Source organism: Sus scrofa, chromosome 7, assembly GCF_000003025.6.
Source record: "Sus scrofa isolate TJ Tabasco breed Duroc chromosome 7, Sscrofa11.1, whole genome shotgun sequence".
Classification (NCBI taxonomy): Eukaryota; Metazoa; Chordata; class Mammalia; order Artiodactyla; family Suidae; genus Sus; species Sus scrofa.
The window spans coordinates 9643122-9667347 of record NC_010449.5 but is presented as its reverse complement, the minus strand read 5'-3'; the positions used below and the strand labels follow the sequence as shown (position 1 = coordinate 9667347).

At 51.5% G+C, this 24226-nt stretch overlaps 1 protein-coding gene across 16 annotated transcripts in view; it reads right to left on the bottom strand.

Annotated features, from left to right (window-relative positions):
- Positions 462–24226, bottom strand: part of PHACTR1 (phosphatase and actin regulator 1) — a 561465-nt gene continuing 537700 nt past the window's right edge. For all 16 annotated transcript variants that reach the window (XM_021099752.1, XM_021099751.1, XM_021099756.1 and 13 more), the window contains 5 exons: positions 16433–16488; positions 10910–10971; positions 6669–6809; positions 4882–4958; positions 462–3513 (listed from right to left, as the gene is read on the bottom strand). In XM_021099752.1, the coding sequence (XP_020955411.1) occupies positions 3498–3513; positions 4882–4958; positions 6669–6809; positions 10910–10971; positions 16433–16488 (352 nt within the window). In that variant the 3' untranslated portion in view covers positions 462–3497. The remainder of the gene's footprint in view (positions 3514–4881; positions 4959–6668; positions 6810–10909; positions 10972–16432; positions 16489–24226) is intronic.

Genomic DNA, 24226 nt, shown 5'->3' with positions numbered 1-24226 from the left:
CACCCTTAGCATATGGAAGTTCCCAGGCTAGGGGTCGAATTGGACCTGCAGCTGCCAGTCTACACCACAGCCACTGCAACGTGGGATCTGAGCCATGTCTGCGACCTGGCAACACCGGATCCCTAACCCGCTGAGCACGGCCAGGGATTAAACCCGCAACCTCATGGATCCTAGTCAGGTTTGTGACCCGCAGAGCCACAATGGGAACTCCCCATTGAGAGATTTTTTTCAGATGTCTGTAAGAAAATGTCTTGGCATATATAAAAGTTACCTGGAAAACTACTTTATGTGCAGCCATCCTTCCTTTTCTCCAATCATACCAGAGAAATGCGGCGGTTCTGGGTGCTCGGATCTCTTGCTCCTTTGCTGCACATAAAGCCCCCCCACACCCCGATCCTGACCCCAGCACACTCAGTATTTTCCATACTGGTGGTTGAAAGAACACACGGGAGTCAAGGAGATTTTTTTTTTTTGAGGTTTTTTTTTTTTTTTTTTTTTTTTGGTTTGTTTTTAAAGAAACTGCATACATCATCAGAGACAAACAATAATTTAAATACCATGCAGTTTCTGTATGTACAAAACCCAGGCCGTAGAGATCCAGTTGAATTCGTATCCTATTTACATCGCTTTTCCTCATACAGCCAGCGTCGGTTACAGGAGAACACGGGCCAGCGCCCTGCTACAACGACAGACTATGTTACAGACACCCGGGAAGCGACTGGCAAAAGCAACCGGTGTGGGGACCGGCCGACAGGTGGGCAAGAGAAAGTCCTTGAAGCTGGCCTTGGCCCACGGGCGGCGCGGGGAGAGCCGGACCGTTCCATTCACCAAGCCCACACCACGCTTTTCATTCGGCAAAGATAAATACACACTCGGAAGCGGGGGAAAAGCGAAGCTCGGGGGTTGTCACCACATCCACGGTCACGTTGGTTGGTTTCTCTCATCTGACACAAAGGCGAAAGGTGTACAGAGCTCTGAGGGTCTTTGGGGCAGAGCCTGTCAGCGGATTCGAAAGAGCAAGCCGGCCACTGGCGGTCTCCTGGGTGGAGAGGAGCGTTTGGGGCAGTGGCTCATTTCGAGAGGAAAACGTTTTGATTTGAAAAATGGCACATTTTTCTTTCTGATGCCGAAAGGCTCTACTGGAACTGAGATGCCCAGGCTAAACCGTTTTGCTCAGATGTAGCTTCTGCAGAAAAGGGATGCGCTGTAACGCATCCAGCCCCTCTTTTTTGCCCCCCTCTGACGTCAAACTGTCATCTTGGAAAGAAACACGTGTTTCAGTTGCCCTCTGTGGTAAAGGAAATCTGGATGCATTGCTATGCAGACCCCAAGATTTCAAGGAAGGAAGGAGAGAGCAGAGGGCCCATCCTGTGCCCTGCGCAAGTTGCCGGGGGGCTTACAGGGGGCTGCGAAGAGCCCGGCTCGAGGGTGGGGACGTGGACAGAGCACCCTTCACCTGCCTGAGTTACTTCCCGAAAAGACTGCTCTGCCGGAAGAGGAGGAGAAGCCCTGCTGGGTGTCTTCCAAGCACAAAGGGGCCTGCCAGCCTCGGGTGCTTTGGGCAGGTAACCTGGGCTGCAGGGGCTTGATGTAGGCGTCATGGTCCCAGGGAATCTGGAAGGCCGTGGAACCAAAGCCAGCAGAGAAGCCCCCGGCCTCTAGGGCAGGAGTCCAGGCCGTGGACTCGCTCCTGGGCCAGGCCATGGTGAGCCGCTGGGGGGGAAAGCTGCCACCCGCTCTGACCCAGATCCTGGCCAGGCAGGCACTGGGGGGGCCTGGAACGTGTACCCGCCGCTGCCAAGGAGTGACACAGGAGCCCCACCTCCTTCGCCACCACACCCACAGATTCAAGTACGAGTCTGCCTTTCGGGACGACAGTGTCACCACCACACTGAATTCCCGGGCCTGTTTCCCTGAACCCCCTCTACCCACGGCGGTAACCATTCAGATGGGACTTTCAGAGGGAAAAGGATGGGTGATGGCATCCTCCCAGGACCAGGCAGGTGAGCACAAGACAGCCGTGCCCCGGCGGGTGGGCATGGCTTGGATTATGGCCCGAGGCCAATGGGCTGATGCTGGCCCAGGAGCTGCGAGGGCCTGCGGGAAAGGACCCGGCCTTGTCGAGGGGTATGCGTCCCCAGAGTAACTCCATCCCACCCGGTTTGACATGGGGGCCAGTTAACTTCTTTTGGTGAAGGCCAAGCTGGTATCTGGCTAAATCCTGGGCCTGCGTGGTGGGGAGCGAGTCCTCCCCCAACACGCTGGTGGGGAGGTCAAGCTCACTGCAGATGGCCTGGTGGCTTCGACGCTCAGGAAAGGGAAGGGGGCAGCTGGGGGCGGAGTCATCCCCCACTCCCCACGCACATTCTACCCTCGACAAGTCCTGTCCACACTGCTTTCCTGGGGTCCCAAGCGAGGCGGATGGCCAGAGAGGCATCAAGGCCCCCCCCCTCCCCCGGCAGCATCAGGGACGAGAGGAAGGACTCCCCTGAGAAGTGGGGGGCAGAGGGGATACAGCACAACAAGCCCCACCCTGGGGCTTCTCCCCAGATGCTCCTCAGCGCAAAGAAAGCCTGGAGGGCCCTTGGGTGGCCCAAGCGGACCAGTCCCCCAGCGGCTGGGAGGGCCAGTCTTTCAGGAATGATTTTGGGCCTGCACGCCTGGGTCTTTCCTTCAGAGGCCGTTCACGTCCACGCCACCCCCTCACCAGCCCTGGGGTCACGCAGAGAAAACCAAGGACAGCAGCCAAGCAGTTTGTCACCCCAGGCTTTATGTCCTCAAGAGGGACTGTGCGCTCCCACGTGTGCTACCACCCTGACAGCACTGGCTGTGGGTGTCCCTAAGCTCCCCCATGACATCTGGCTTTTTGCGTGACACCTCTCTCCTAAAGCAGCCTTCCATGACTGCAGCACACACACTCCGGACAGACAGCCCCCGCCACACTCCCCCAGCCAAGGGCTCTCCCTTTGTTCACTGCACGCACGGGGGCTGAAGGGAGAGAAGAGCAGCTGCCCCACTGGGGGCCACGCCGGGCCAGGGTGTTTGGCCGTGTCTCGAAGGCCAAACAGATCGCACGCTTTGTACCGTCATCCCAGGCCAGAGCCACTGTCTCAGCTTTCTTTGGACTCAGGTGCCAGACACTCTCGAGGCAGAGGCTCGCCGGCCGGAGCCTGAACGAATTCGGTGCCTGCCGGCTTGGCCGCAGCGGCCCGGGGCTGCTCCCAGTGCCGGAAAGTCTTCGGTGCCCTCGGCCCGGCCCTGGCTGGGGCTCAGTCCATCATCAGCGGTGGTGCCAGCAGGTCTGGCCACGGCGCCGGAACCATCGAGTATTTGCAAGCGGAATCCTGATTGTGTTTCCTCTTCTTCTTCTTCTTCTTTTAAAAAAAGGCAGTTCAGAAGATTTACATCGTAATGGGGAAGTGAATAAATACCAGCACTTATGGTTCTTATAAATTTATGTTTTGAAGACGGCATAGCACTCAAGAGGAGGTCAACGGTTAAGGTCGGTGAAATCTAGGAAAACAAACAATTCAATCAGGACCGAGGGTCGCCCAGAGGGCTCGGGCGTGACACTCCGAGCTTCGCATCTGCAGAGTCCTTGTTCCCGACAGTGACAGGGAGCCTGAGATCTCCAGCCAGAGGCAAAAGAATCTCCACCGAATGCCCCCAAGAACGTGGGGCCACCAAATTCACTGGTGGTTGTGGAGTAGTTTCACTGGAGCGCCCAGGAGCCAAGAGCCCCGGTAAGGGGTAAGGATGGAGCAGCAAGGCAGAAACTCCCACCTTGTCTCCACACCTTCAGCAAAAGAGGAAGGCGGGAGGATTAAGTCAATGGCTCCTTGACGGCCCAGGCCTGTGGCTTTGTACCTCATCTCTCCCGGCTTTAGTCTCCCCAGGGTCAGCCCACAGCACCCTCCGGTAGAGTGACATGGAATCACAGGACCGATCCCGCTCTGGAAGCAGCATGTGGATTTGGTGTCTTGCCCTGGTTTGGTTTTTTTTTTTTTTTTTTTTTTTTTTTTGTCTTTTTGTTGTTGTTATTTCTTGGGCCGCTCCCGCGGCATATGGAGGTTCCCAGGCTAGGGGTCCAATCGGAGCTGTAGCCACCGGCCTATGCCAGAGCCACAGCAACTCGAGATCTGAGCCGTGTCTGCAACCTACACCACAGCTCACGGCAACGCCGGATCGTTAACCCACTGAGCAAGGGCAGGGACCGAACCCGCAACCTCATGGTTCCTAGTCGGATTCGTTAACCACTGCGCCACGACGGGAACTCCTGGTTTGGTATTTTTTAACCTCATTTGGTAAATTGGCAATGGTGTTTTCCTCCTCAGCTTCCATTTTCATAAAACCCCACCGTGTCGGTAGTCAGGCGCTTATCAGATCTTGAGTTGAATGAGTTAACAACTAGGCACTAAGAGGGCTGCCTGCAGCCTGGGCCTTTCAGGCTCCATCCCCTGCTGTCAGTAACCACGGTGGAACCTCACCTTGAGCTGTCTTCACCCCCCCACCTGCACCCCCCCATCCTCCAGAAGCAGCTGGGATAGTCTAGGATGAGGGTAAATGTAATTTTTTTTTTTTTTTTGTCTTTTTGCCTTTTCTTGAGCCGCTCCCGTGGCATATGGAGGTTCCCAGGCTAGGGTTCTCATCGGAGCTGTAGCCACCAGCCTATGCCACAGCCACAGCAATGCGGGATCCGAGCTGCGTCTGCAACCTACACCACAGCTCATGGCAACGCGGATCCTTAACCCACTGAGCAGGGCCAGGGATCGAACATGCAACCCCATAGTTCCCAGTCGGATTCGCTAACCACTGTGGCACAACGGGAACTCCCAGGGTTAATGTAATTTGAGGGGGGAAAGTACCCCACTTGATACTCACCTTGTTAAATGTCTACTCAATTCGTGAACTTCCATTTCAGTGCTTTTAAATTCATTGAGCTCCTTTCGAATGGCAGCCTGGAAGGAAGAGACGCCCATGAATGGACAAAGGAAGCAGAGGAAAAGGAGCTTGCCCTTCACTGCTTTCCTAACCATCTCTCCTTTCAACAAAGCCCAATCAGTGCGTAAAATGGATTCCTTCCCTGGGAGAGAAAATGACTTGAGCTGTGCTGTCGAAGCTACGGAGAATCCCCTCCCCCAGTCTAAGCTGCCAACAATTCTGTGTGGGATGCTGCCCAGAGCTGGTCCACTTGGGCAGCGGGAGGGCCCCCACCCTTGGGTCCCGAGTACACACTGACAGGTCAGCCTCTCATCTTCCTAGGTAAATCTAGCTCATCAGAGCCATGTTGATGCCTCAGGATGGATACTTCTAGAACAGGTGGGTCACATTCCCTGGCCAGGGGAGATGGCCAGCTCCCCCGCTTCCCCTCTGATTTCTGAAGCCTTTGTCCTTTGGCTGCACTGTTGACTATTTCACCATCCAGGGCGTGAAATGGGTTTTGAATAACCTCAAATTTGCATGAGATAAATCTAAATGACCCCGCCCTTCCAGATGTGGCTGCAGTGAGGGGGCGGGGTGGGGCAATCAGACCAAGAGGAGGGGGAGGGCAGCAGAAGTGCTGGGGGTTGGAGAAAACCCACTTCTTCCTTAGCAGCTGATTTTTTTTTCTTTCTAGGGCCACACCTGCAGTATATGGAGGTTCCCAGGCTAGGAGTCAAATCAGAGCTGCAGTTGCCAGCCTACGCCACAGCCACAGTCACGCCACACCCAAGCTGCATCTGCGACCTACACCACAGCTCACAGCAATTCGGGATCCTTAATTCACTGAGTGAGGCCAGGGATCAAACCTGCATCCTTATGGACATTATGTCAGGTTCTTAGCCCGCTGAGCCACAACGGGAACTCCAGGGGCTGAAATTCTAAACATGTTCAGCGCCTGCTAGGCAGCACTGGGCAGGGCGGGCACTGCTTCCCGTAGCCTGGGAGGAACCAGACAGGCTCCTGCTTGACGGGTGTGTGGAACGTCAGCACGGGGGTGGGGGGTGGGGTGCATGGAGGCCACTTGTACTTTCCCTGGGTGTTTGTGAGTTCCCGCATCCAACACAAGAGCGGGGAGCCTGGGCCTTTCCTCTAGTCCCATCTGTGTGACACCCCAGCCTGGGGGAACCAGGCTCCTGGGCCGCTCACCTATGGAGGGAGGAGGTGAGGCTGTACTTACAGAGAAGAGCAGAGGGGTCCACTCCTGGGGCTGGGGGCTGACCACGTGGGAGGCAGCTGACCACGTGGGAGGCAGCCTCTGGGAGGGGCCTCTGGCCACATCAGCTCCCTACTCCCCCCACCCCAAAGCGCAGCAGCTTCCCTGTGCCCAGGCTCCAGACGCCCCCTGTATCACGTGTAAGGAGCCCACCGCCCACGAATGGAAGGGCCAAGGCAGGACCCTCGAGGGGAAGGTCCCCTGAGTCCCCTTATCATCAGTCACAATATTGGACATAGCTGTTATCTTACTTTCTTTTTTAAAAGGCTCTGGCCCTCCAGTCCCCTCGGTGCTTGCGTTAGAATCCCAAAGGATCCCCAAGCAGAGGTCCCTTTAGATCTCTGCGCCAGTGGAGAGAAAAAGCGCGCCTGTCCCGTGCCTCCTCCAAGCCGGGGCACCCTCAGCTCTGGCGCCCTCGGGGACGGGCCCGGGGCCCCCAGCGCCAGCGCCCCCACGGGGCCCATGGGCCTACTTTGTCGGCAGCGGTGAGGCGGGTCCACGGCTTGTCGGCCCTGCGGTCGTAGTCCTGAGCGTCGGCCACCTCCACGTAGTCGCTGAAGCGGATGAGGATCTTCCGTTCCCGGAGCTCCTCCACTGTGGGCCGCTGGCTGAGCTGCGGGGCGAGAGACAGCGGCGGTCAGCCCGGGGGCTTCGGCTCACTCGGACCGGCCGCGGGTTGACCTCCCGAGAGGCCCCGACTCCTGACCCGCGCGTGAGGGGCAGAGCCCAGGGGCGGCCCTGGGGCTGCCGGGGAAGGAGCCTGGTGTCTCGAGAGGCCGCCAGCCAGGCTGCCTCTTCGGAAGGCTGCCGGGTCTCGGCTGGACAAGCAGTGTGTCCTCCGTGTGGGTGTGGCTCCACCCCCACCTGTCCTTCCAATGCCATCAGGTGGCAGAAACCGTCCCCCATGCTTCTGGACTATTCTGGATTTGTGACTCCACATGAGTGTGTCATTCGTTGTGCTCCCTGCAAGACGGGTTTGTGATACCATGTGGGTACGTCTTAGACACAAAAAAGTGCAGGTGCCAAGAGTGGCGTGTGCAGGAACGGAATATGCTGAGGCACGAGGTCAGAGACGCTGCCCCTCAGGAGATCAAAGGAAGGGCGCGGCTTCCCAGGTCAAGCTAAGCTGTGCTGATGCCAAGGCAGAGCCGGGACAGGCCCTGGGGCTGGTCGGTGGTGAGGGACTGAAATGAGTAAGTGCTCAGCCATCTCCTGCGCTGCCCACCGGCACCCCCTCACTCTGCACTTGAACAACATCTGGCTGCCGTTTCTATTATCTCCTCCTGTCGCCTGGGTTATTGCTTCTGGAGCAGTACAGTGGCTCTTTAGGATGCTGTCAATTCGTGTTCAACTGCTGTTATTCAAAAGCAACGTTTCTCTAAGCCCTAGACTGTATTTAATTCTATTAATAGAAGATGCAGTCAGATAGACTCTTACCACAAAGGCCTATAAAACAAACACAAGTGAATCCAAACCACCCTGGCTGTTTTGACTCTGTATCACGCAGCTGCCATAAACCTTTGGCTGGTGCCAGAATGTTCCGCTTGCTGCCAACTGGCCTACAAGGGAAGAGCATAATTAGATGATGGCCTGGCTGCTATTGCACAGTGGTGGCAGGAATTGCGAGGCTCCAGGCAGGACCAAACAGCCTGTAGCTCCCCCCGGCTGAGGGTGGAAAGATACGGGGAGCAGAGCCCTCCTGGGCTGTGGCAGCGGGCCGCTTGTTAAGACTCCGCAGTTCCCTCTGCGTGGCCCCAGTCTCTCCCGAGGTGGCCCTGGTTTTTCCAGGATAGGATGCTTTGGCATCAGTGGGGGTCTGTCACAGGAACCCAGGGACTGCTAAAAACAAAAATGGTGGTCTCTCCTGACGCCACAATGTGAGTGCGGGGAGCTTGGTTCTGTGTTACAACACACACAGCCATTCTCCAGAATGAACAAGGGCCGCTTTTGCCAAACCCTAGCCTGCGTTTCTAAGGATGAGTAAGGTGTGTGTTGGAGGAACCGCAGTATTTCCTAAGTGTGCCATGGCACGAGAAAAGTGGTTAGGCATGGACTTTTTCGCCTTTACATTTCTGGAGATCCTGAGCTGGATGTTACTAACAGCCTATGGTAGAAGATTCTGGAGTGAAGAGAGAACAAGAGGTCGGCTCTGAACAATATCAAATACTCAACAACAGCTCAAGCTGGGGCCCAAGTTCCACTATTAATACAACCTGAAGCAGGTGCATTCTTCCTTCCTCCCTTCTTTCCATCCATCCAGCCAGCTACCTAGCAATTTTTTTTGGGGTGGGGGGGAGTGGGAGGAAGACACATTTATTACAAAACAAAGCATGTAATTTTTTTAGGTTCGTCTCAAATGGCTGAAGAAAATGACTAGTCTGTGGGTATAAGCATGCGCTACTCTGTCTGATCTTTCTCAGTGCCTTAAAATGAAATAGAATGGCACTGAGCAGAGCCTCAGGCTGTGAGTAAGCCGCTGCAAAGCGTCCACCATCCCTGGCATCTGGTCCTGGTGTGATACGGGCTCCTGAGGAACACACTGTGCCCAGAAACAGGAGGCAACGTGGATTTCCCACCCGCTGGCCGGCTCCACGTGTCACAAGACCAGATGTGAAAGCTGCTCCTGGTCCCTCCCTTATAAACAGTTCACTCCAGCTCATTGCTTCTAATTCCCCAAGCCGGTCTCGGTCCCGGTCCCGGTCCCGGTCCCGGGGGAGGGCAGATGCTGAAATTACAAGGCTGTTTTCCTGGGAGAAGGAAATCAAGATAACCAGGAGAAAGACGCATTTACCCTGTCATGAAGACCTACAAAAATGATGGTATTTGGGGGGTCCCCACCCCTCACGGGTGGGGGGGAGGGTGTGGAAGTAAAACCCTCTTCTCTCTCTCCCTCCTGCCAAATTCTGCAATTAGTCACGTTTTCCCCTGCAAAATCATGTACTCCTTTCAAAGAGGTGATAATTAAGTGCATGTCCAAATCCTGTCCTCTTACTAGATTTTTAGCAAGAAACCTTAAAATTGAGGAGAGTTCTGGGGTTGCAGCAATCAACTCCAATGACATTAAAAAAAAAATCTGATTAAAGATTGTTTCTGGAGTTCCTGTAGTGGCTCAGTGGTTAACAAATCCGACTAGGAACCATGAGGTTGCGGGTACGATCCCTGGCCTCGCTCAGTGGGTTAAGGATCCAGCATTGCTGTGAGCTGTGGTGTAGGTTGCAGATGCGGCTCAGATCCTGCATTGCTGTGGCTGTGGTGTAGGCCAGCAGCTACAGCTCTCATTAGACCCCTAGCCTGGGAACCTCCATATACCATAGGTGCAGCCCTAGAAAAAGACAAAAAAAAAAAAAAAAAAAAAAAAAAGATTGTTTCTGAATATCTAGGCCTTTCTATATCAGAAACGAGGGGGCCTTACCCATCTCTCTTTGGCACCCTTGTCATTTAAGGACACAGAACAAGCTTTTGTATCCCCACCCCCAACCACTGCCGGTTCCCCTCACTTCTCAGGCTCAAGAGGGATGTCCTGTATCCCCAAGGGCTGACTGCGGTGAGGGGACCTGGGTGAAGTGAGGTCCCTTAGCTCTCGTTTGAGTTTCCCACCGGGGGACACCGGCCTGTCACTGGCCTGTCAGGACTTTGCTTATCCCACTCCTTTTAACTGGGATGGTATCTGGCTTGTCACCAGACATCTGCCATGCTCTACGGGCAAGAAAGTGTTGAGAAACACAAATTGTCACTTTAATAATTGGCATGATATTTTAAGATCTTTGGATTTCTTCCTTTGTATTTCTAGGCAGAAGAGTCCATTAATAAACCTTTTAAAAAATTAATTTTAATGGGTCTCTTAACTGTCTCTAAGCTTTGAGTATCTTTCTCTCAAGATGGTCACTGCAGGAGGCTGATTAAAAACACTCTAGTCAGAAAATAGTATTAGATCTTCTGAGTCATCAATTAATTAAACGTGTCCACATCTTCCAAGAATAGCCTCGAATAAGAGTTTATTAACAAAGAGGGCACGCATAGAATTAGATCCACGTGGGTCTATAGCACATTGCCAAGCCGTCTATTTCGGGAGTTAAAAATACATATAAATTCTAGCTTTCTGACTCTTCTCAAAGTGCTGTTCCAACATGGTCATTAGATTTCTCAGTACCTGTCCAGGGCCACCCCACTCTGAATGTGACCAGTCTCATCAGATTTATCGGTACTTTTGGCATTTTCCTAACTCAGTAATTCAAATTGGATTTAGCAGAGCGAACTCAAACCAGTCTTAGGTAATAGGCTAGGAGTAGTTTCAGAGAGACAAGGAAAAATCATACCTTCCCAGGGTCATAGCAAACGCACTGCTATCTTTGACCTGCTGATTTTGATAATAAATTTCTCACTGCTTGATGGGGTTACCGTGACTTTTTAGGAACAAAATAGTCACTGTAACTGAAAGTATAATGCACCTGCTATCACGTCATGTGGGGGCAGGTCAGTGTCACAAAATCAAGCAACACAGGATGTCACCAGCCAAATGGCCCGAGGGTCATGAAGCTGGGCTGACCACCGGCCCCTGGAGAGTCCAGAGAGCCATACGCTCTGACCCCGAGGAGCGGGACCACCAGTGTCACTTCCACTGGGCCAGGCAGCTGCAAGGCCGACAGAGGGCACAGGAGAGGTGGGTGGGCGGCCCCCTCTCCCGCCCCAGCTCGGCACAGAGAACCATCTCACCTTCCGAGTTAACCTCCTCTTGATCTCTCTTTTCTCCTCTTGTTCCTCTTGTTCATTCCGAGCTGAAAGAAACATTTAAGATGCTTTTGAGTTTCACTCATGGTTATGCACACCCACTGAACCTCTGCAGGTTCCAGGCCAAGCAGCTCATAGTTTGAAAAGGAGGGGGAGTTCCTGCTGCGGCTCAGTGGGTTAAGAACCTGACTAGTATCCATGAGGATGCGGGTTCGACCCTTGGCCCCACTCAGTGGGCTGAGGATCCGGTGTTGCTGTGGCTGTGATGGAGGCTGGTAGCTGCAGCTCCAATTTGACCCCTAGCCTGGGAACTTCCATAGGCTGCATGTGTGGCCCTAAAAAGAAAAAAAGGGGGGGCATTCCCATCCCCTTCCGTGGCTACCCTTCTGCCCGTGGGGACACTTTGCAAAATGCCTGCACGATTTCAAGTTGGTGGGGGGCAGGGTGACCTTGTTTTACTTCACGTGGGGTCTCAAGTCTGCAGGCAGAAACTCGAGGTCGAGAAGTGGGGCTACAAGGACGCAGGTCTTGAAAGAGTGGGGCGCTGTTCACGGCAACCCAGGCCCCGGGGGAGGCAAGGGGAGGGCTCCTTCTCTGGACAAGACTCGGGCCTCACTCACCCCTGCCTCAAGCCTCACAGGGATCGAAGGGGACTCATTGTGATGTGTAGCCCTGGCAACAGGTGCCCCATATGGATGGAACAGAAGGCAGGGCCCCCCACCATCCCCTGGCGGGGGTGGGGGTGCTCCCTGCCACAGAAACAGAAGGAAGCCCAGCCGATGCCCAGGCAAGGCTACAATTTCAAAACGCTCACCTTTCACAAGCCCTGATTCCATTAATTCTCTGAATCTTCCAAGAAGTCCACAGAGCATGTGGGAGGCCGCGGTGTGGGGTACAATCGCCTGCATTTAGACTTTTAAGAAGTGGCTTAGGAGAGCAGACTTTGGAGCTGAACCGGTCTCAGCTGACTGTGGGGCGTGACTTAGCGGATGTGGGAAGCTCCCAAGGTAAGAGGGTCTGGGGAAGGGAGCAGAGATCTGGAGGGCAGGAACGTGGCCCGAGTAAGTAACGGGATGACCTTGGGTCCATCGCTGTCCTCCCGGGCCTTGGGATGGAGGCCTGGGGAGCAGTATGCTATTGTCTAGCTTGAAGAAAATCATTAGTTAACCGGGTCCAATGCCTCTGCTTCTCTTCTCCTGAATGGACAGCATGAGAGAGGGCACACCACTGCAAGCTGACGTTGGCACAGGCTGCACGAAGAGGGCCCCGGGCACCTGTTCTTTTGTGGTGAGATCTCTGTTGTCAGCTACATTTCAATCTGTTACCTTACCACGTGTGGGCACAGGACAGATCTTTAAAAGAGGGACCCCCCTGAGTTCCTGTTGTGGCTCAGCAGTTGACGAACCCTACTGGCATCCATGAGGACTCTGGTTCGATCCCTGGCCTCGCTCCGTGGGTTAAGGATCTGGCATTGCCGTGAGCTGTGGCGTAGGCTGCAGATGCAGCTCAGATCTGGCGTTGCTATGGCTGTGGTGTAGGCTGGCACCTGTAGCTCTGATTCAACTCCTAGCCTGGGAACCTCCATATGCCACAGGTGTGGCCCTAAAAAGAAAAGAGGGACCTCCTTGCACTTAGAAGTGGGGTCTCCCCGGCCCTCCTTGCCAGCCCGACAGCAGCAACCACCGGCTCACACCTCTGGCTAGACGGTTCAGATCACAGCTCGGGCCCTCGGGCAACAGCCTCAGGGGCACACTCGAGTCACGGTGATTGCCTGTGGGGATCAGGATCTGGGATGGGGGCAGAGCCAGAGATGCCCACCTCCTGCTGCGGCCCCACTGTGCCCTGAACCCTACACAAGAGCTCCTTCGTCTGGATTGAAAGGTCCTCCCTCCCTCCCCGTCCCAACGTGCCTTTTAAAAATGGGGATTTCTCTTGGACAAAATCCCATTAAACCAGTCAGCCGTTACTATCTTCGTATGAACGAGTCTAGCAGAGAGACAGTGGGAGGCCAAAGCCAGACCCAGAAGAAGGGCGCCCCAGACGGCTGCCTCTGCAGGTGGGGGAGGGGGAGACGAGCTCTGGGGTGGACAGTGAGTGCCCAGGAGGCAGCAGGAGGGCACCTGGGCAAAATGTACGGACTCCCGGCACACGAGGGCCCGGAGGGGCCCCAAAGACGCGGAGGCTACTGCCCTGGGTTCGGCAATGAGGATGTGCATGGCTAATTAGCGACACAAACAGTCCAGCTCTTTGTCGCTCAAACCCACTGCCTCTCCCCCAACACATTTTGCTTGGGGCCAGCCCTCCTCCTCCTCCTGACTGGTTCCTGGCCTCAAGCTCCGCTGGGGCCCCTTCTGGACCACGAAGGTCAGCATCCTGCGTCAGAGCACGGCACCCTCATCTACCTGTGTCCCTCAGGTCCCTCTGAAGGGGCAGGGGCCCAAGCTACCACCCATGGAATCTATACCTTTAGTTCAAAGCCATTTACAAACCCAGGGTCATGAGTTCTCAGGCAGTGGGTACCAAGACAACCCCATTAGGCAAGTGGGAGGGGCCGGGAGGGGCCGTGGAGTCATCACCCTGCTGCCACCATCAGAGAGCTCATTATGTGCTCAGCTGGGCCCAGTGTCTCACAAGAGCAAGTGCCACCCATAGGGCCAGGCAGGCTGGCCGGAACTCAGGCCAGACTCTCAAAGCCCCGCCCCCACCCAGCCTCCTCCCGCTGCACCCTTAGTGATGCGTCCAATGCTTTAAAGCTCAGACAATAAATCTCAGAATACATTGTTCGAGGGTGTTTTCGGATCCCGCTAAACATTTCTGGTTTAATGATGCCATGGGGGAGGGAGCGGGAGGGGCTGGGAATTTCGGATAAATAGATGTAAACCATTGCCTTTGGAATGGGTAAGCAATGAGATCCTGCTGTGTAGCACTGGGAACTATGTCTAGTCACTTATGATGGAGCGTGATAACGGGAGAAAAAGAATGCATATACGTATATGGGTCACCTTGCTGTACAGTAGAAAACTGACAGAACACTGTAAACCAGCAATGATGGAAAAAATTAAAATCATTTGAGAAAAGATGATTGATTTTAAAAAGAGCAGGAGAAACCTATTTAGGAAAACAAAGTTCCAGAACGCAGCAGAGTAACACAAACGAAAACAGGAACATTAAGCTCCTTTCTGAAAAGGTCTGAAACTGTGAAATGATGACCCTGCTTGAACGTGGTCCTACTTCTTTTAATTTGCAGCTGCTGGGAGGGGACGAGAAGGCAGAGGGGGCGTTAGGAAGAGGGAACCGTGGAACGACTTGTAAAGCCCTTTGCTGCCCTGAACCTGAGCCCCCAGGTGTGCTGGACACAAGAAATTTCCTCTAAGTCTTCAGGATCTTTCTGGATGGTGAGAGAAACCCATCCCAAGGGGACTGCCCCTGTTTCTGATGGAGGCGAGACGTGGGGCGGTGCCCGTAGGAAGCCAGGGCTGCTTCTTTTCCCAACCCCCCCAACCCTTGCTGACAGAAGCACTCCCTTCGGGGAACCTGACAAGTTCCCCGGAAGCTTTTAGCTTCTTCACATTTAAGAGTCCAATCAGGGGCCCCAGCGACAGCAAGTTCTTCAGAAGCTAAGGAAGAGGAGTAGGGATGAGGCGGCAGGGGAACTAGGAAGCGCCTTCACCAGATTTCTGGTTCGAGGATGAAATGGACACCTTCCTGCTTTTCTTTCTCTCCAACAGTGGACTTTTTTTTTTTAATTTTAAATTTTAAAACATTTTATGGCCACACCCACAGCATCTGGAAATTCCCAGGCCAGGAATTGAATCCAAGTTTCGGCTGCGACCTATGCTGCAGCTGCAGCAAGGCTGGATCCTTTAACCCACTGCACCAGGCTGGGAATTGAGCCCGGGCCTCTGCGGCCTCTGCAGCGACCCAAGCTGCTGCGGTCAGGTCCTTAACCCACTGCACCACAGCGGGAACTCCAGTTAATAATGGATCAGGTATCAAGTTGGGGCAGAAAGAGAAATATCACACAGGCCCAAGGCTTTCCCGACCAGGGACTAGATCTGAAAGAGTCTCATTCCGTTATACAGCACAGCAACCACAGAAACTTTCAGAGGCACCCCTTGGTTAGAAGAATATAATCGTACACACACGACTTCCTAGAGAAGCAGGATGCAGGCGAGGTGCCCTCAGGACCGAGGGAGGCCAGGGCTGCAAGTAAGATCCCTGCGAGGTGAGGGAGGCGATGCGGCCCGGGGCAGGCACAGGGTGCTGGGGGGGGTGGGTGCTGGGGGGTGGGTGCTGCGGGCCACGCCCTTCTCCCCCTCCCCCTGCCCCCAGCCCTCCCCGATGAAACTCAAGAGCAAAGCATTCGACACTGACCAAGACTTAAGATCACAATGAGGAAGAGAAGAAAAGTAAAATCAGGAACATTTCTGTTTGGTCTAAGTGGAAATACCCAGCCTCTGACGCCGAGGCCTCGCATGACTGCGGTGTGTGTGCGTGAGTGTGAGTGTGTGTGTGTGTGTGTGCGCGTGCGCACGCACGCGTGTGTGCTCATGCGTAGCAGAGCCGGTCTGTGAAACTCTGCTTGGCACATGTTTCCCTTTTCTGGAGAGAATCAGAAAGGGGCGGGTGTGTGGGGACAAGGGTCCGAAACTCAAATGCTACCTGCTGACCGTCTGCAGGGCAGCAGCGGGGAGCGTGGAGCACCGAGGAAACAGATGAGCAGAGAGGTTTGATTTTTCAATTACTTTACTGTCTCCCCCTACACTGAGGCATGTTAGTTGGTGTCCATGAGAGGCTTGCTTGCCTTTAGCAATTTTAAGAAAACTCTATTTTCAGCATCACGTGGACTTTCTGGGCACGCCCAGATGCCTCTGGGTCCTGAAACAGACAAGAGGCTCGTTTCTTTTTAATATCCACAGAGTGACAGCGAGTTTTTCTCGAAGGAGCGTTTGGGCAGCCACCCAGCGACCAGTTGTGGCAGGTCCGAGAGGGGCCCAAGAAGGCAGGCATTTCACCTGGAAATGCTTTTTTCGACTTTGCATCTAATGCTGGGGGCGGTGGGGGTGCGCGGAATTTATCCACAGCAGCCAGCCGCAGTGAAAAGTTATGTTTCCTGCCCCCTGCCCTGTTTTCAAGTGGCTATTTGCCTTCCTTTAGCCATCAATAGGGTATTTGCAGTTTTTCAGCCAACGGGGGTTTCCAGGGGACCCTGCGTCTCACTTAGTGAGAAGCTCTCTCATTCGCATTGTCAGCATCTCTGACGTTGCAGCCCACTAAAGGGCAGGTGCCTGCAGACTCTCACAAACCAAGCTGCGTGGAATTGGCTTTCTCAGCTGTGGGGAGGTTGTCCTGGGGGTTCTAACAGGCGAGGGGGAAGCCTCCACCGCCCCTGGAGAGGGGCTCGGTCCTTTCCCCACAAGCCCACGGGAGAAGCCCCGTGGCCCCCAATTAAACAAGAACCGAAGCTACCACAGCACATCAGCGCTCGCCCCGGGCTCGGTCACTTACGTTTCAAAATGTTCCTCTGCTCCAACTCCTCTGCCGTTGGCCTCTGGCTCAGTCGCCTGCGGAAAAAATCCAGGAAAAGTTTTTGGACCATATCATATCCTCCTCGGGTCGTGAATCTCCCCGGCCGTCGCAGATTCAAGAGGCAGAGGCAGTGGCTGGGGTCCCCGTTCCATCCTGTGCTCTGAAAGACTGACTCTGGCCGCCAACGCCTCCTCAGTTCCTCAATTTCAGCCCCAGGAAAGGCACCCGACGTGATGTCACGTGCAGCTGACCCTCCTCCTTCCTCCCTCGGCCAGCCCCTCCCCGGCCCTGCTCCTCCAGGCCCCCAGGCCAGGGGACTCTTGGCACAGAAGTCCCTTTCTTTCCTTGGGGCCTCCTCCACCTTCGGGAGCGTGGCCTCTGCTTTTCTCCCCCAAGCCCGAGGCTAGAGCTTGCCTCTCCCCACGTTTGTGCAGATCCAGTTAGAACACAAAGCGCCTCATGGCCTCGGGGAGAGAGAGCAGGTCTGTCTGCCAAGAACAATGGCTGTTCTTCGGGTCCCCACCCGTCGCCATCAGAGCCTTATGAGACACGGGATGACAAACGAACAGGAGCAGAAATGACACTCCTGTTGCCGGCATGGCATTTAGCCATAACAAGGGAACATCACAGCCAGGACGTGAACTTGCTATGATGCAACAGTGGGGGGAGGGGACAGACGTGAGCAGACACCTCGTGATGATGGACCTAGTGATGCAACAATCGGGGGAGGGGACAGACAGTGAGTAGACGCTGCGTGCGGATGGACGTCACTGGAGAAGGGGAAGCGCCTCAAAGGGGAGACGTGTTTTCAGAGATGCTTTCGTGGACCTGACTCCAAAGGCAAGGGACACAAAAGCAGAATGAAGGGGACTGGAGCATATGCCCCAAAGCTCTGCACCTGGCAGGACATCATCCTCCAAAGAAAGAGTCAACCCACTGAACGGGGGAATATAATTGCAGATTGTGTATCTGATAAGGGGTTCATATCTACAATATACAAACAGCGAATACAACTCAACAACAGCAGCAAAAAGCAAACAACCCGACTTCCGGCAGAGGCCCTGAATAGACGTATTTCCAAAGAAAACATAGAGATGGCCAGTAAGTACACGAACAGATGCTCTACAATCACTATCAGGGGAATTAAATCAAAACCACAAGGAGGTATCACCTCACACCCGTGAGAAAGGTTATTACCAGAAAACAAGGAGTTCCCATTGTGGTGTGGCTTGGATCCCTGTGTTGCCGTGAGCTGTGGTGTAGGTCGCAGACATAGCTTGGCTCCCAAGTTGCTGCGGCTGTGATGTAGGTGGGCAGCTATAGCTCCAATTAGACCCCTAGGCTGGGAACCTCCATATGCCTTGGGTGCAGCCCTAAAAAAAAAAAAAAAGATGTGATACGCACACACACACAAGGGAATACTACTCAGCCATAAAGAATGTAACCTTGCCATTTGTGACAACATGGATGGAACCTGAAGTTACTATTCTAAGTGAAATAAGTCAGACATAGAAAGACAAATACCACATGATTTCATGCCTACGTGGAATCTAAAACACCGCCAAACAAACATAATAAAACCAAAACTCACAGAAGGGGACTGAGGGCGTGGGTGAGATGGGGGAAGGGGATCAAATGCGCGGCGACGGACGGTTAACTAGACTTTGGGTGGTGACCACACTGTGGTGTCTCCCGACGTTGAATTATAATGCCACACGCCAGAAAGTTACATTCAAAGAAAAAAGAAAAAGAGAAGAAAAGGGAGCGACATGCCCGGATGAAATTCCCCCGCTGATCACACAATAGGCTTCGGCCTCACAGAGATGCTTGTGTTTTTGAGGCTCTTGTTAATGACGTAACAACCCTGCAGGTAATTTATTCAGCATCCTGCTTCTCCACTGGGATGAGGCTTGTGTGAGATGAGAAATTTGTGGAAGAGCTGGAGGCTCCTCAGAGGATGGGACTAAGAGACAGAAGGGTTTGTCCCAGCCACAGAGGTTAGAGTCCCTCCCAAAGATCAGCAACGAGCATCTCTAGCTGGCAGGACTGTTTACCTCCTGGACTCTGAGGCGAGACCAGAGTGAAAATAAAAGTCTGTGGAGTTGCCAAGTATAAATATATATTTTTTCTTTTATGGCCACACCTGTGGCATATGGAAGTTCCCAGGTGTGGGGTCAAATCAAGAGGCAGCTGCCTGCCTACACCACAGCCACACCAGATCTGAGCCGTGTCTGTGACCTACACCACAGCTTTCAGCAGCGCCAGATCCTTAACCCCCTGAGTGAGGCCAAGGATTGAACCTGCATCCTCACAGAGACAAGGTTGGGTCCTTAACCTGCTGAGTTCCAATGAAACCAGAGCTAAATATTTTGAATTCAATGGTCATTGACAAGTGATTTTGTGACACCCCAATATCACTGCCACATAGGCTGTAGACAGGGAATGGGCCTGAATGCCAGAAAAAGGATTTTTGATCAGGTCCCTGTCTGCAAGCGCCACAGCACCCTGGCAATGGCTGGAAATGGTATTCAAAAGTGTTCTGAAGTTCGCAAGGACACTTTCAGATTTATTCTTCATTTTCTTCTCAAAACATCCCATGAAGGCATCATTTATCCCCATTGATAAAGGCCAGCTGGGTATTTGGAAAGTCACAATCCTGGAAGTTCTAGCTTGGACTTGGCAATCTCTGTGTCCTTTCTTTAAACAGTGTTCTGAGTCTGTAGGAGGAAACTAGATGTTACACAACTGAACGAGGGGCGGTCGCAGGTCTGGAATGCAGCTCCTGACTCCACTTCGAATGAGCTTCTTAGAGGCTCTGCCTCCGCTTCCAACTGATTTCCCCTGAGACTCCTGGTTTCTTTGGTGGGGATGCACAGCCTCCTTGATGGGATCCCTTGGTAAAACCCAGGCTGTACATGAAGCCAGGGCTGGGGGGCAGTACGTTTTGAAGACACCCTCTAGATTCATGGTGGTGCTTACGGCTGGGAAGTGGGGCCAGTGTTTTGGAATCTGATGGTTTGCTCGCTGGCTTGTGCTAAGCAACCCATGGTTTCCATGGCCCGGTTCTATACTGACCTTTTTCTTTTTCTTTTCCTTTTTTTTTTTTTGCTTTTTAGGGCTGCGCTGGCAGCATATGGAAGTTCTCAGGCTAGGGTTGAATTGGAGCTGCAGCCACAGCAACACGGGATCCGAGCCACATCTGCAACCCACACCACAGCAACGCCGGATCCTTAACCCACTGAGCGAGGTCAGAGATCGCTCTCTCATCCTCATAGATACTAGTCGGATTCTTAACCTGCTGAGCCACAATGGGAACCCCCTATGCTGACCTTTATTGTTTTTCTCATGGGTCACGTTTGGAGGAGACAAAACGGTAACTGACTGAGTCCCAACCAGAGGAAATTCTGCTGTTAACTAGACAGCCTTATCACCAGACACACAAGGCTTCAAATGAGCCCCTCTGGTTATGTTTCATTTCTCCTGAACGGGTCTGAGAACATCCAGGCTAATCATAGCTCTAAAATATAGCTAAGCCCTCCTGAGGGGCAAGTGCTAGAATTAGTTATCTTGACTTTGAAAATGAGATTTGGTAGGAAAATGATATCATTGCTTAAGGACAAAAGTGTTAAATAGCTCAGGAGTTAGGGGGTCTGAGTTCTAGTCCTGGCTCAGCTCTGAAGCTACCTGGACAAGGTATCAGACTGACTCAGCCCTAAGATCTTATCTCTGCCAAATTCAGAAGTAACCGAATAAGCTAATGCTGATTTAATGCCTACAATGTACGGGCATGGTTCTGAGAACTGCATGGATATTAATTCACTCAGTCTTCAGGTAGCCCCTTGAGGCAGTACTATAAGCATCTCCTCTGTACAAATGGGGAAACTGAGGCACAGGACATTAAATGCCATGGCCTGGGCCGCAGAGCTGGCACGAGACAGAGCCAGGACTTAAACCCAGGCACCCGGCCTCTAGAGTCTGTTTCAGTATTTTATCTTATTTTGTAATGATCTAGATATTCCACGACTTTCTATCATTTAACTTATTCCAGTATAACTTTAAGGTTTCAAGTTACCAAAAAGATTTTGAAGTTTTTTTCAGAAGACATACCATAAAGCACAATCATTGTTGAAAACTTCAATTATAAACTTTTATCTTACATTGATTAATTCAGTTCTTCTTAATTATGTTTAGATGAGTCATGAACATTTCATGAGACATTCAATAGCTAACCATCATCTTAAGTTATCTGTCTTGCTGACAAATTCTGTATCAGAGATAACACGAGCTTATTTGACTTTTAGTAAACTTAGAATAAAAAAGGATTACATTTAATGCTGAAAACATAGAGTCTGAATGCTCTTACACAGTGTATTAGTTTCCTGTTGCTGCTGTAACAAAGCACCACACATACAATGACTTTAAACAACACATACTATCTTATTGTTCTGGAGGTCAGAAGTCTGGAATGCATGTGTGTGGTGTGTGTGGTGTGTGTGTGTGTGTGTGCTAACATCAAAGGCTCAAGGGAGCTGCATTCCTTCTAGAAGAAGAGGAGAATCTGTTCCTTTGCCTCCTTCAGCTTCTAGAGGCTGCCTGCACTGCTGGTGCCTCTTTCAAGCCAGCAGTGTCCAATCCTCCAATCTCTCTCTGACTGACCCTTCTGTCTTCTTATAAAGATGCCAGTGACAACACTGGACCCGCACAGATAATCCAGGATAATCTGCTTAACTCAAGATTCCTGACTTCATCACAGCTGTGAAGTCCCTTTTGCTATGAAAGGTTACAAGTTCATAGGACATGGATGTCTTTGTGGGGGGGGGCGGGTAATGCTGATATTCTGTCTACTGCAACCAACACTCTACTAATCAGAAACTGCAAACTGATGTCGGGTGGGTTGGATTTGACTCTGCAAGTTCTCCTTGCTCCGAGGTTATCATTTTTCCCCACCTGAATGTCTTTAGATAGGGTATGTGTGATTTAGTTAGCCTGGTCTCCAGCTCTCACTCAGATAAGACCTGTCTGGTTTTCTTCCTTCCTAATCATCTCTAGCCCTCTTTCTGAGTTTGAGACCCTGCGTGAGATCATCAAGTCGTAAGAATGCCAACTTTTGTTTTTCCTTCTTTCATCCATCAATCTATCCAATATTGACAAAGAACCCCACTGAAGGCAGAGCACCGGTGGTTCTTATGGAGCTCTCAGGCTGGAGGTGCGTGTTAGTGATGAAAATGCGCATGGTAAAACCAGAGCCACACTCTTCAGGAGCAAGACGACAATAAACTAGGATCAAGAACCAGCAAGCTGGACATGATTTAGACTTTCATGCGATTCAGAGGGCACTACAGACTCTTGTCTCAGGGTTATCAGGCCAGCCAAAAGCAAATCAGCAGCTATGTGCAAGGGAGGCTGAGCACAAGGCAAAATTGTGAAGGAAATGACGTTTTTGTCGGGGCTCTGTCTCCTGGACCCTTTCCGATCAAGTTCTCAGAACTGTGTCATCACTCCTTCTGTGTCATTCCTGTCAGGACTGGTTCTTAAAAATAGATGCTATAACACGAAAAGATGTTCAAGTCACTAATTAGTAGAGAAATGCAAATCAAAACTACAATGAGGTATCACCTGTCTGAATGGCCATCATCAAAAAGTCTACAAATAATAAACGCTGGAGAGGGTGCGGAGAAAAGGGAACTCTTGACACTGTTGGTGGGAATGTAAATCGGTACAACAGCATGGAGGTTCCCTAAAGAATTAAAAATAGGACTACCGTATGATCCAGCAACCCCACTCCTGGGCATCTACCTGGAGAAAACCGTAATTTGAAGAGATACATGCACCCCAATGCTCACTGCAGTCCTATTTACAGCAAGACATGGAAGCAACCTAAATGTTCATTGACAGAGGAATGGTTAAAGAAGATGTGGTATGTATATATACAATGGAATATTACTCAGCCAGTAAAAATAATGAAATAATGTCATTTGTAGCAACATGGATGGACATAGAGATTATTACACCAAGTGAAGTGAGACAAAGACAAATATCATATGATACCACATACATGTGAAATATAAAAAAATGATACAAATGAACTTATTTACAAAACAGAAACAGACCACAGCTTTTGAAAACAAATTTTGGTTACCAAAGGGGAAATGTGGAGAGGAGGGATAAATTAGAAGTGTGGGATTAACCTATGTACACTAATATATATAAGATAATTAACAAAGACCTTGTGTAGAGCACAGGGAACTCTACTGAGTATTCTGTAATAACCTATATGGGAAAACAATCTGAAAAAGAATGGATTTATGTATCTCTATGATGGAATCACTTTGCTATACACCTAAAACTAACACAACTTTGGAAATCAACTCTACTCCAATAACAATGAACAAAACCCAGATGTCATCTACTCAAACACATTCCAGTATAAATTCACTGACTCATTTCACGAATTATGGAGTGCCAGTTCTGTGCTGGGCACTGAGGTTCAGGGAGGAGCAGACCAGATCAAGGCCCTGCTCTTCTGGAACCTGAGACTGAAATTTCGGGACTGGGAGAGGCAGTCATTAATCACCGAGTCACAGGGAGGAGAGATGAGTTAGGAGTTGGGGATTAAAATATACACAACTACAGGAGTTCCTGTCGTGGCTCAGCAGAAATGAATCTGACTGGTATTCATGAGGACATGGGTTCGATCCCTGGCCTTGATCAGCGGGTTAAGGATCTGCTTGGATCCTGTGTTGCTGCGGCTGTGGGGAAGGCCAGTGGCCACTGCTCTGATTTGACCCCTAGCCTGGGAGTCTCCATGTGCCATGGGTGCGGCCCCGAAAAAAAGCTTAAAAAAACACAAAATAACCCACAACTCCTGGATATAAAATAGATAAACAACAAGGACCTTCTTATAGCTCAGGGAACTCTACTCCATATCTTATGATACCTCATTACGGAGAATAACCCAAAACTATATATAGTCAGTTGTATATTATACGTGACCGAATCACTTTGCTGTACACCTAGAACTAACGCATTGTAAATCAACTACATGTCAGTAAGTTTTAAAAAATTACAAAAGCCAAAAACAAGAAAAAAAAAAAAAAAACAACCCACAGTTCCAGAAATGAGTGTAAAGCTGTGTGCAGGAAGAGCAGTGGTTAACGAATCCGACTAGGAACCATGAGGTTGCGGGTTCGGTCCCTGCCCTTGCTCAGTGGGTTAACGATCCGGCGTTGCCGTGAGCTGTGGTGTAGGTTGCAGATGCGGCTCGGATCCTGCGTTGCTGTGGCTCTGGCGTAGGCCGGTGGCTACAGCTCCGATTCGACCCCTAGCCTGGGAACCTCCATATGCCGCGGGAGCGGCCCAAGAAATAGCAACAACAACAAAAGACAAAAAAATATATATATAAATAAATAAATAAATAAAAGTAGAAATGTCTTATGAATGCACTGTATCTCTTATATTGTCCTTGCCTTGTCAGTAGATTTAGGTAATTGTATTTAATTCAGACTAATATGAAATTAAAAATTTTCCCAACTAGATATTTGGATATAACTATTCATATGCCAGATGACATAGGAAACCTTTTTGGACAAATTTATTTTTTTATTATTTTTTATTTTTATTATTTATGTATTTATTTTTTGTCTTTTTAGGGCTGCACCTGCTGTATATGGAGGTTCCCAGGCTAAGGGTCTAATCGGAGCTGTAGCCACCGGCCTACACGACAGCTCATGGCAACGCCGGATCCTTAACCCACTGAACGAGGCCAGGGATCGA